General features: G+C 45.6%; 1 protein-coding gene across 2 annotated transcripts in view; it reads left to right on the plus strand.

Annotated features, from left to right (window-relative positions):
- The window catches only part of xirp2a (xin actin binding repeat containing 2a), a 50989-nt gene extending 39856 nt beyond the window's left edge, over window positions 1-11133 (plus strand). For both annotated transcript variants that reach the window (XM_079336180.1, XM_079336181.1), the window contains 3 exons: window positions 430-9688; window positions 10766-10899; window positions 10994-11133. In XM_079336180.1, the coding sequence (XP_079192306.1) occupies window positions 430-9688; window positions 10766-10860 (9354 nt within the window). In that variant the 3' untranslated portion in view covers window positions 10861-10899; window positions 10994-11133. The remainder of the gene's footprint in view (window positions 1-429; window positions 9689-10765; window positions 10900-10993) is intronic.
- Window positions 11134-11543: the final 410 nt, after the last annotated feature.

Genomic DNA, 11543 nt, shown 5'->3' on the forward strand with positions numbered 1-11543 from the left:
TTCAGTGAACTTTCAAATAAGTAATTAGAGACGTCTGTCAAACTGAGACTGTCTCAGTTTGACAGACCTGGGATTTGTGCATTTACATCTAAAGCTGTGTTTCAAACTGAAATACCCAGGACTTTTTATGAATGAATTCCCAAGGGATTTCAAGGTTCCCCCAGCCTATCATTGTCTATGTTTCCACCCAAAACTTAAGCCCCGTGAAATGAATAGAGTTGGTGTTTATATGTAGAAAGGTCTTGTGGATGCTGCAGGTACTACATTGATTTAAAATGTTCAGGGCGGAAAGTGCTAAAAGTACTATTTCTGTAGCAGGAACCTTTTGAATCGTTGATTAAATGGTATGAACTATTATCTAAGCTTTCTTACTTTATCTTAACTGTCACTTTCCTTCTTTCCTCAACCGCAACACTTAACAATCTACAGGTTGATGTGGATATCAACCAATTTCAATGGGCACCAGTAAATCAGTCCTCTAAAATTTCCGCCACGACTTACTATGACAGCTCCTCCACCATAAAGACAGCTGCTGCCTCCTCAGCAGCTTATGCGATAACAGACAATTTCCCTCCCCCACCAGCAAACCTGTTGCAGGAAATGCCCTCCCAGCATCAGGAGCAGACCTTCCAGCAAAAGCACAGTGTCAATAGGGAGCAGTATTTCAAACAGAAGAGCATGGCTGAACTAAAGCGCCTTTACAAGCACATTCACCCTGAAGTCCGCAAGAACATAGAAGCAGACTTCCTGAGTCATCTCACTGAAGCTGAAAAGAAGGATTTGGAAGAAGTGGAAATGGTTGGAGATGTTCAGCAGGCTTGCTATATGTTTGAAAATGAAGGCAACGACTCAAGTCGGGGTTCAAGCCCTGACAGAGAGTCTGTGGAGTGGGATGAGATTCTTAAAGGTGAGGTACAGTCCATGCGCTGGATGTTCGAGAACAAGCCACTGGATACCATAAAAGATGAAACTCCTGATGAGAATGAGGAGAGGAATATCGCCCAACAGGAAATCATTGCTGGAAAAGATGTCAGATACACAGCTTGGATGTTTGAGACTCAACCAATGGATGCGCTTGGTACTGAGACAACTGATTCCACCGAGCAGTCAGAAAAATCAACAGATCTGGCGAGAGGAGATGTTCGCACCGCTACTTGGCTTTTTGAGACACAGCCACTCGACTATCTGAATAAGATTTACCAAGAAGACGAGCAGGAGATGGAGGTCGTGGTCTCCAAAGACATCACAGGCGGTGATGTGAAAACAGCCAGATATCTCTTTGAGACCCAGCATTTGGACTCCCTGGGTAAAACAGAAACCATTGAAGAAAGCCACTTTTTGAACCTGAAGTCCGAGCTGGAAGAGATTAAAGGGGACGTGAAGACAACAACTCGCATGTTTGAGACGCAGCCCATGTGTGTGATCAGGGGGGATTCAGGAGAAATGCTGGAGATCACTACCATCCGCAGGGAGGAGACAGAAAAAGGAGACGTCAAGACATCACGCTGGATGTTTGAAACTCAACCTCTGGACATTATCAACAAAGATCCTGCAAAGGTGAAGCTCATTTGTGGAATTTCCATGGAGGACAACGTTCAATGCGGTGTCAATAAAGGTAGGTGGCTGTTTGAGACAAAGACTCTTGACTCCATTAAGGACGAGGAATGGGAGAGTTCCAGGAAGCAAAAGGAAGAAGTAATTGGCGCTGATGTGAGACGGCATTGTCTTGTATTTGAGACTCAGCCAATGGACACTTTGAAGGACAACACCAACGCAAGACTGTTACCTTCAGAGGAGATTGTAGGAGGGGATGTTCAAACGGCGAAACATTTGTTTGAAACAGTACCAATAGAAAATCTGAAGGAACTGCTGGAGGTGGGAAAACTTAAGAAAACAGTTGCATCCGAAGAGGAGAAGGGTGACGTGAGGCATCAAAAGTGGGTCTTTGAAAGCCAGCCACTCGAGAATATAAGGGAAGAAAAGAAGGAAATTACAAAAACTGTGAATGTTGAAGCTCTCGACAAAGGAGATGTGACAAACTATAAAGAAAGGTTTGAAAGTATGGATTTGAGCAAGTGCGAAGGAACACAAAAAATACAAGTTGAAGGTGTCACAAGTGGATCAGTCAAATGTAACAGAGTTCTTTTTGAGTCCTCTCCGATGTACGCCATGCAAGACAGCTCGGGTCATTACCATGAGGTGAAGACCGTGAGGCGCGAGGAGATTGTCAAGGGAGACGTGCGCAGTTGCAGATGGATGTTTGAAACGCGTCCTATTGACGAGTTTGACGAAAGCATCAATCGGTTTCAGATCATTAAAGGTATATCCAAACAGGAGATCGAGTCCGGGGATGTCAAAACAGCCAAGTGGTTGTTTGAAACTCAGCAGCTTGATGCTATTAAAGCATTCAGTAATGTTGAAGATGAAGAACATAAAACCAAGGAAGATATTGAAATAGAAAAAGGCGATGTTAAGACCTGTAAGTGGTTATTTGAGACCCAACCAATGGATGTTCTGTATGAAAAGGTGGAAAAGACAGAGGCCAACGTTGAGGAAGTGCAAAAAGGTGACGTCAAAACGTGCACTTGGCTCTTTGAAACCCAAACCCTCGACAACATACGTGATCATACAGAGTCCGAGTCTGAGACCATCCTGAAAACATGCACTGTGAAGCAAGAGGACATCCAAGGAAAAGACGTGCGACTGGCCCGCTTCCTGTTTGAAACGGAGAACCTTGAAAATCTCACAGGCGAGGACAGCAGTTCTTTCAGGAGGGTTACGGAAATCGATGTCCAATCCGGCGATGTTTCCAGGATGAAGTACATCTTTGAGAATCGTTCCTTGGACATCATGAGCTCCACCTCTGAGGAAACGATGCAGAGGTTGAAGACCCAGCAGACGGAGGACATCCAGAAGGGAAACGTGGTCAACTGTACTTGGATGTTTGAGAATCAGCCAATTGATGAGATCCGTGACGAGGCTAGGGAGATACGCACTGTGAGTGATGTTCAGGGGGGCAACGTTGACAAGGGTCGCTTCATTTTTGAGACCTACTCTCTGGATAAAATTAAAGAAGAGTCCACTGAGACTGACATTTCGAAGCTTACTAGCATCTTTAGGGATCAGATAGAGAGGGGGGATGTGAAAAACTACACTATGATGTTTGAGACTCAACCACTGTACGCCATCCGTGACAAAGAAGGCCATTACCATGAAGTAACTACTGTGACTAAAGAAGAAATAGTAAGTGGAGATGTGGTGGGGGCTCGATGGCTGTTCGAGACAAAGCCCCTGGATTCAATTAGAGATTCAGAGGAGGTCTATGTTATTAAATCTGTGACTGAGGAGGGGATCAATAAAGGAGACGTTAACTCCGCAAGGTGGAGGTTTGAAACGCAACCTATTGATGAAATAACTGAGGAAATAAAAGTGAGGTCAAAAACAGTCGCAGATATCCAGGGTGGCGATGTGAAAACAAACAAGCAGTGGTTTGAGACTGATCAAATGTCTCAGAAGTACATCAGAACAGTGAGCGTGAGTGAAATCCAAAAGGGCGACGTACGATCGGCCACGTGGATGTTTGAAACGCGCACAATTGATGAGATCCACGGCGAAGGCGCTGAGTATGACAACATGGAGAGAGTGACAAAAGAGGAAGTGATGAAAGGGGATGTCAAACAGTCCGTGTGGCTCTTTGAGAAGCAGCCCCTCGACAGTATCAAAGAGATGGATGGCACAGAGTGCGTCGTCACAAAGGAAGCAATCCCACAGGCCGATGTGAAGTCAACAACATGGCTATTTGAATCAACTCCATTCCATGAATTCAATGAGAGCAGAACAGAAATGAAAGAAATAATAGGAAAAAGCATTAAAGAGACACTGGAGGAGCTTTATTCCCGGAAAATGGTGGACTCGCAAGGTATTCTAATAGAAGCAGATGAGATTGGCGATGTCCGCATGGCGAAATTCCAACTCATGAATCAGGAGGCTCCAGAGATCCAAAAAGAAGAAATCATCCGAGGGGATCTGAGCAACATAATGATGAACCTTCTAAACCGCAGAGAGACCACTGAAAGAGGAATAACTATTGATGAGGAGGAGCGGGGAAATATCAACACAATAGTGAAGCAGCTATTCAACCAGGAGAAGGGAATTAATGTAGACAAAGAGCAAATTATCCATGGTGATATTCAAGAGGCCATAAACAATCTGCTCAAGAATGAGGGCTCATCGAAGCGTGGCATTCTTATTCAAGAGGATGAGAAAGGTGACGTCAGAATGACTATCTACTCCCTGTTGAATAAAGGAGAGAGGGCTAGTTTGGAAAAAGAAGATATAATTCAGGGTAACGTCAGCAAGACCCTTCATCGTCTTCTCTCGAACTCTGGGGAAGAAGAGTCTAAAAAAATAACTATCAAAGAAGCAGAGAGGGGCAACGTCAGCTTTTATTCCACATGCATCGAGTCTGGAGCCCTTGATTACCTGAAGCAGCTCCAATATGGACCGGATGACACCCAGGAAAGGGTGGAGAAGGAGCGTATCATCGGCGGTGACATTGAAGAGACCAAAATAATGCTGCGGAAGAAGCAGCAGATTGGTCGCACAGTGGCTGAGGATGATATCGTTCCTGGTGATGTGCATCATACTGTGGAAGTCTTTATGACGGAGCCGACTGCCACCTACAGAAACCTTGAGAAAAAGGACATTGTCAAAGGTGACCTCAATGCAGCTCTTGATTCACTGACCCAAGCCATGAATCAGAAGGTTGTAATCGAGAAAGAGGAGGTGGTTAAAGGAGACATACCCACCACTTTGAGGTCTCTACAGGAGGCCCAGAATCAAGCCAAAGAAATGGAAAAGCCAGAAATTGTACGGGGAGACATAAGAGGTGCTCTTGAATCTCTTGAAAAATCTGCAACTACCAATACAGAAGTGACTGTTGAAGATTTAGTACCAGGTGATATCAAAGGGACACTGAAGTCCCTGGAGGAGGCGAAGCAAGCTGTGAAAGAAGTCGACAAAGAGGAGATCATCAAAGGAGACATCCATACTGCCATGCAAAGTTTGCATGAGGCGACAAACGAGAAGAAGATATACCAGCATCAGGTCAGCGAACAGGGGGACATTAAGGCAACCATCCAGCTCTTGCTTGAGCCGACGACTTCTCCGAAATTGCAGCGCAGGGGAAGCATCGAAGGAGACGTGAAAACATCCATACTGAGTCTCTATGAAGGACAGGAGTCGACACAAGTTGAAAAAGAGGAGGTCCTGAAAGGGGACGTTCAAGGGACGATAAAGTGTCTCATGCAGCGTAAACAATATTCGAATACTAAACGCATGTACCCTTCAAAGAAAGCAAAAGTGCCCGTGAAAAATCCATCAACTGTAAAGCAGGCAGAGCTTGAATGTCAGCATGAGGCTAAGAGTGAGAGTGCAGCAGTCAATCCTGCCCCCGCTGTGAAAAACCTCTCCAGGAGCAGTGAGTCACAGAAGCATGCACAGAGGCACCACGAAAGCAAATCAGTGAAAACACAGGTAATAACCCAAGAGGACCACTCTTCTACTGTAGCCAAAACAGATAATACATCTGGGGCCTCTCAGCAGAAGAGCATGAAAGAACAGAAGCAGAAAGCCCTGCCCCCTCAGAAAATACAAGCTCCTAAGCCTGTTATGATAAAGAATAAACAAATGGCTACTAATGCTCAAACAGAGACTAAATCTGCTGACGTGAACGTGATGAAAGAGGTGCAAAACACATCACAGGCAAATATTTCCAACAAGCAAACATGTGAAACAAAGACAGTCAAACAGGTGCAGACAGCAGTGATGGAGAAAACTGTCATTCAGAAGCAAAATGTGACAGTATCGGAGCAAACGTTGACGTCTCTGAAGCACACAGAGAACAAGGCGCTCGCGCAAAAGCCTCATGTAAAGAATTTGAAGAGTGATCAACGTAGCCTTGATTTCAAAGGGAAAGGCGCGATCAAAAAGGCAAAGCCTGAGATTCACTTCCCTCCTCCCCCTTCCTCACCACCTCCACCCTCAGAGTCAGAGCTCTCCCTCCCTCCACCACCATCGCCTGTGCTGGAGAGTCCAGCATATCCAACATGCAGGCCTAACATCATGAGGCAGGACAGCGACCTTCCACCTCCACCTCCACCGCCTCCGATGGAAAGCATAAAATCTGAGCCAGAGTTCTTTCCTCCTCCTCCACCGCCGCCAACTCTAACCTCTGCGAGCGGACACGATTTCCTCCCTCCGCCTCCCTCGCAACAAGAGCTAAACGCCATGCCTCAGCCTCCCCTTACGAAGCTGGTAAAACCCATCGGTAAGCCTTTATTCAAGATTCCCAAGCAACCCGAGGCGCCAAAGCAGCCGATAAAAGTCAAACCTAAATGGCAGAAAAAGGAGCCAACTCCTCCACCTCCTCCAGCGCCAGCTCAGCTACCTGCCAGTCAAGAAACAACAGTATCAGTGGGGCATAAAGAAGAAGCAAAAGTTCAGGAAGTAAAAAGGGAAACATCAGAACAGATGGAAACAAGCAAGCAGATTCAGTCTGAATCAACAACAATGTCAAGAACAAAAATACCTAGCATCCCAGCTGTGAAGCCAACGCAAAAGGAAAGCCCACAACCACCTAAAAAAGTGTTCATCCCTCCGATGAAACTGCCTCCGACACCAGAACCCACCCCAGCGCCAAAGTCGAGACCTTATGCACGCAAATTTAAAACCCCTCTCATGCTTGCAGAAGAGCGCTTTCGTCTACAAAGGGAGGAGAAAGATGAAATAGAAAGGAGTAAAGTCACAACTCCTACTTCTACCCGACCTTCCTCTGCTGCCAGCGTTGAGCTTCCAGAAGTCCAGAAAACTGATAAAAAAGTCACCACAGAGGTGAAAGAAGTAAAAAGCGAAGAGACGAAGACTGCATCCAAAGAAGTGATAATGGTACAAGACTCTCCTGCCAAGAAAACACCATCCCAGATCCCTTTGAGCAAGCCTTCCATTTCAGGAATAAATAAGAAATCTGCCTCTGGATCTTCAAATGTTTCCCTTGATATGAAACATGTTGCAAGTGAAATCTCCTCAGAAAGAAATCTTGCCTCAGCGGATGTGTTTAAAAAGAGTCAAACACCACCCAAGAGTCAGACTTTTTCCGTGTCTAAGGCTCATCAAGAGGCCCCAAATATTGACGTCAAGTCGTGCTCCAATATGGTCACTTCGTCGTCGGTCACGGAGCAGCAGCAGGTTATGAAGAAATCCAGCACCAAGTCTATCACAACCACACAGATGGCTGTTCAGGAAAGTGTAAATCTTCAAAGCCAGGCTGCGGTCACATTGAAAGCTGAAGATGTAAAGAATATTAATGTGCCTCTGACACAGGAGGGAAAAATGAGTCCCTCTATGCCCACTAAAATTCCAAAAGTGGCTCCAAGTTTCAAGGTGAAAACGTTTAAGATGCCACCCGAGAAGAAGGAGGAGAAGTCTGACAATGTCGGACGCAAGGAGGTAATGAAAAGTGACGTGCATTTACAGCAGGAGAAAAGCAACGTGTCGGGGCGAAGTGAAAGCAAAGTGAAAGAAAGCACACAGGTGACGTCAGAGATCAAAACTGAGATGACAGCACAGGAGAAAAAAAGCCAGATGACGCTGCCTTTAAAGGATGTGGAGGTTGCAATGAAAACAGGGAAACAGGTGCAAAAGAATGAGACTGAAGTAAAGCTGTCACCATCAGTTACTGTTTTAATACCTAAGGTGGCAAAGATAACATCTGCAGCAACCCATCAAGGACAAGGCCATGTATCTGTCTCCCACAGCCAGCAGAGCGTGAAGGCGGAGCGCACTCAAAGACACGAGGAGGTTTTCGTGAAGGAGAATGTGGTACAGCAGAGCCTTCAAAAGCAAGAGGTTGTACAAATACAAAAGCAGCAAATGAAGGTACAAGCAGCAGAAACAAATAAAGTGCAGATAAAGGCGGTAAAGTCCAAAGGTGAGTCGAGGGAAGTATCAGTGAAAGGGACAGGAAAAATGGGCCTAAAAGAGTCAAATTCAGAAGCGATGACAGATTCAGAGAAATGTAATATAATGCAGAAGCTGCTCGCTCAAATAAAAGAGCTTGAGGGCACGCCAAGCAAAATAGACTCCAACGCTGTCGGGACCATTATAAATGAACTCCCTGACTGGATGACGGGCTCGGAGGAGAAAAAGAATTTGGCTCTAATTGCCAAACAGCAGAGTAAGAAAAAGTTGAAAGAGATGATGGTTTACGTGAGGAATATTGTTCAAGCAAAGCTCACATTTTTGGAAGTCAATTTGACAGCCGTGGAAAAGCAGGAAAAGCAGAAAGAAGAAGCAGCTGCACCCGCGCCACCGCCACCACCACCGCCACCAACGGTGCCTCCGAAACCAGAGAAGAGCGTCATTAGTGGAGCAACTACGAAGATATCGAAGATTAGCATCGGCTCGTCCAAAACTGAGAAGAAAGTTGTGGTGGAGAAAAAAAAGAAGACACTTCAAGAAAGCAAATTGCAACAGGACTTGAGTGAGGTCGCAGATCAGAGAATGTCCTCTCCATCGCCCTCTTTTATCAGCATCGAATCAAGACGAGTAGATTCCCCGCTGAGAGTAACCCCTTCTCCGCCACCCTACAAATCAGTCGGGACGCCTCCACCTCCTCCTCGCAAGTTATTTACCCCAACGTCCACCTTCAGCCGGGCCACCCCGTCCCCCACCCTGAGCCGCTCGGAGAAACTCGTGAAGCTGCGAGATACCACCTCAAAACTTTCCCACAGCATGACCCCTCCACCGCCAATGCCAGTCACAGAGTTCTTCACTGTTGAAAGAGAGCAGCCATCCCCCTTTAGTGATCGGGAGACTCCTGAAGGAAGACATGAGCAGGGATTGGTGGAGGTCACAGAAATGGGTGACTCCATGATGACCGTCAGAGACAAGAAGTCTTTCTTTGAGGAGGCGCAGAAGGCTGAGATGAACAGGGCGTACTTTCGGAAGGATCCCATCGATATCCCTGAACGTTTGACCGCTGATGCAGAGGAGGGAACCGAGACTGTCAATATCGACCTTTTAAAGGAGGATCTACCAAGAGTTGACATGTCCAAACTTGTTAACAGGTTTGAATCCCCACAACCGAAAGTGTACCCAAGAAAAGAGCCCATTGTTATTGCTGAGAGACTTGAAAGTGACAACGAAGACGCAGAGGCTGAAACGCATCACCAAAGAACAGAAGAGATCCCGACTTTAAATGTTAAAGCCATTAAGGACGTGTTTGAGACAGGAGAACACAGTTCTCAAGCTGCCAGAGAGCTGCGAGAACAAATAGAAAGAAGAGAATCTGAAACCGCATCCTCCGAGCCCGTTGGACACTCTGAGACGACGGCGGTCACCGAGCAATTCTGCAGCATCGACGACTTTGGGAACATGACAAGAGAGACGAGGAGCGAGATGCATTCTGGGAGCTCGCTGACCCGCGGCAGCCCTCCGTCATATGCCGACGTGGTGCGAGGCGCACTTCCGACTGTTACCGTGCCGACCGGTGCCTCAACCGAGGAGCTGCTGCGAAGCTTCCAGCAGTCGTGGGCCGAGAGTCAAGGAGTGTTCCAGAACCTCGGTTTCAGTGTCACAGAGCAGAGGACCTCGCAGATCACAAGGCACCAGCAGGAGACTGTCGTGACGGGTAAACCCTGCTGTGCAGCATGAGGATACTAAACAGGCGTGACGGTGTGTTTAACATGCTCTGTGTGGAGTATTAACATTCAGGTCACTTGTTTGCTTTGATGTGTTTTTCCTCTCTCTGTAACACTTACATTTAAGCGTGGAGCAGTTTGTCAGTTTCACACGTTTCAATAATCACAGGTTACACTTTGTCCTGTTTTTTCATGCCTCTGATGTGCGAAGCCGGCAATGATGCTAACATATTGAACAAATACTCCTCTCGCCTCGGTGTGTGAGGCATTTTTCACAGCAGAAGAACTACTCGCAAAAGTCTCCAGCAATGAAAAAAAGAATACAGCTTATTCGAACATTTCCAAAGTACTCCATTAGTTTACTTCAAATCCTCCAATGACGAGCTCATTTTAGAACACTTTATTGTGGTGTTTATGTTGCCCCTTTTTTTTGCCCCTCACTGAAGATAAATTTACACAGTTAAGTGCAGGATGTGATGTCATCCCTCATAGTTCACTTCAAGTGTTTCTGTTCTTATGTAAGCATTTTGCTTTTATAATCCGTTTTGGTTTTTTCAGAGAAAGTTCCCTGAAAAGAGCCGTGTCGTTTGATACAAATTACAGATTTAGCCAAAGTTATAATTAGTCAGTAGTCAGTAATTATTTAGAAAATTAAATAATTTAAGCTTATGAAAAAGTAAAAGCAAGTTTTTTCTTTGCATATTTAAGCTTGGCTTTTTTTTTTTCTCTTTCAAGATTACTGCAAAGGGCAGGAACCCTTTCTCAGTTTGTAGGCACCATGAGGTTCTGCAGATTCATTCATGGTAACCTTTCAAACAGACTTTCTTGACTACGCGTGCTTTTCTGACGACGCTTCACAGATAACAGACGATCTCTGAGGGGAAACAAGCAGCTCAATCCACCTTTTTTTTTTTCAGCAGAGTGAACAACTGGATGATTCATTGGACCTGTGCAAACTAAACTCTGATCATTTTTAACATGACTTGTACAACATTGCATCGTGATTTTTTGGTGTTTTTGGTGTCGGAAACAAAACGCTTACTGTGTCTTCTTCTTTTTTTTTGCAGAGAATTCGAGTTCCAGAGTCCGAACTGTGCAGGGTGTGTCGGAAGAGGGTGTACCCCATGGAGTCGCTGATAGCAGACAATCAAAACTTCCATAAAAGCTGCTTTCGCTGTGAACACTGCAGAGGCAAACTAAGGTGACTGAATATCAATGAGCAACAGCAACCTTCAATATTTCCCTTTGCACTCCTTTAACCTCTTTATTCTCCTTTTCTTTTTTTTTTCAAACAGCCTCGGCAACTACGCCTCTCTCCATGGACGAATGTACTGCAAGCCACACTACAAGCAACTGTTCAAGTCCAAAGGAAATTATGATGAGGGATTTGGACAGAAACCACACAAAGAACTTTGGAGTAATAAGAACCAGGAGAGTTCTCCTGAAAAAACAAGAGTCAAATCACCATCACCTGAGAAGAAAGCCATGGATTCCAGATTTTCCGCTGCTCAGAGCTCAACAGTGACAGCTGATGATAAAATAAACAATGAAAACAAAAAGCCAACGAGTAAGATTGCTGTTGTTTGGCCTCCTCAACCAGACTCTCTGAAGAAATCCTTTGCTGTAGAGGAGGAGCTGAAGTTGGTTAAGCCATCATGGCCCCCTAGGGAGCTCTCAGCTCAGGAAAATGAACACCTAAATCAACAGCCCTCATTAAAAGAGACTAATATCCCAGCGGCTGGAGTGCAAAATGGACCCCGGGAAGATGCCAAGGAGCAGGAGGGTTACAATTTAACGGAGAATGAGAAAAGGCCTGAAGAGGCTCCAACAGAGTCTGAAGCTCAG

Source organism: Symphodus melops (assembly GCF_947650265.1).
Source record: "Symphodus melops genome assembly, chromosome: 23".
Taxonomy (NCBI): Eukaryota; Metazoa; Chordata; class Actinopteri; order Labriformes; family Labridae; genus Symphodus; species Symphodus melops.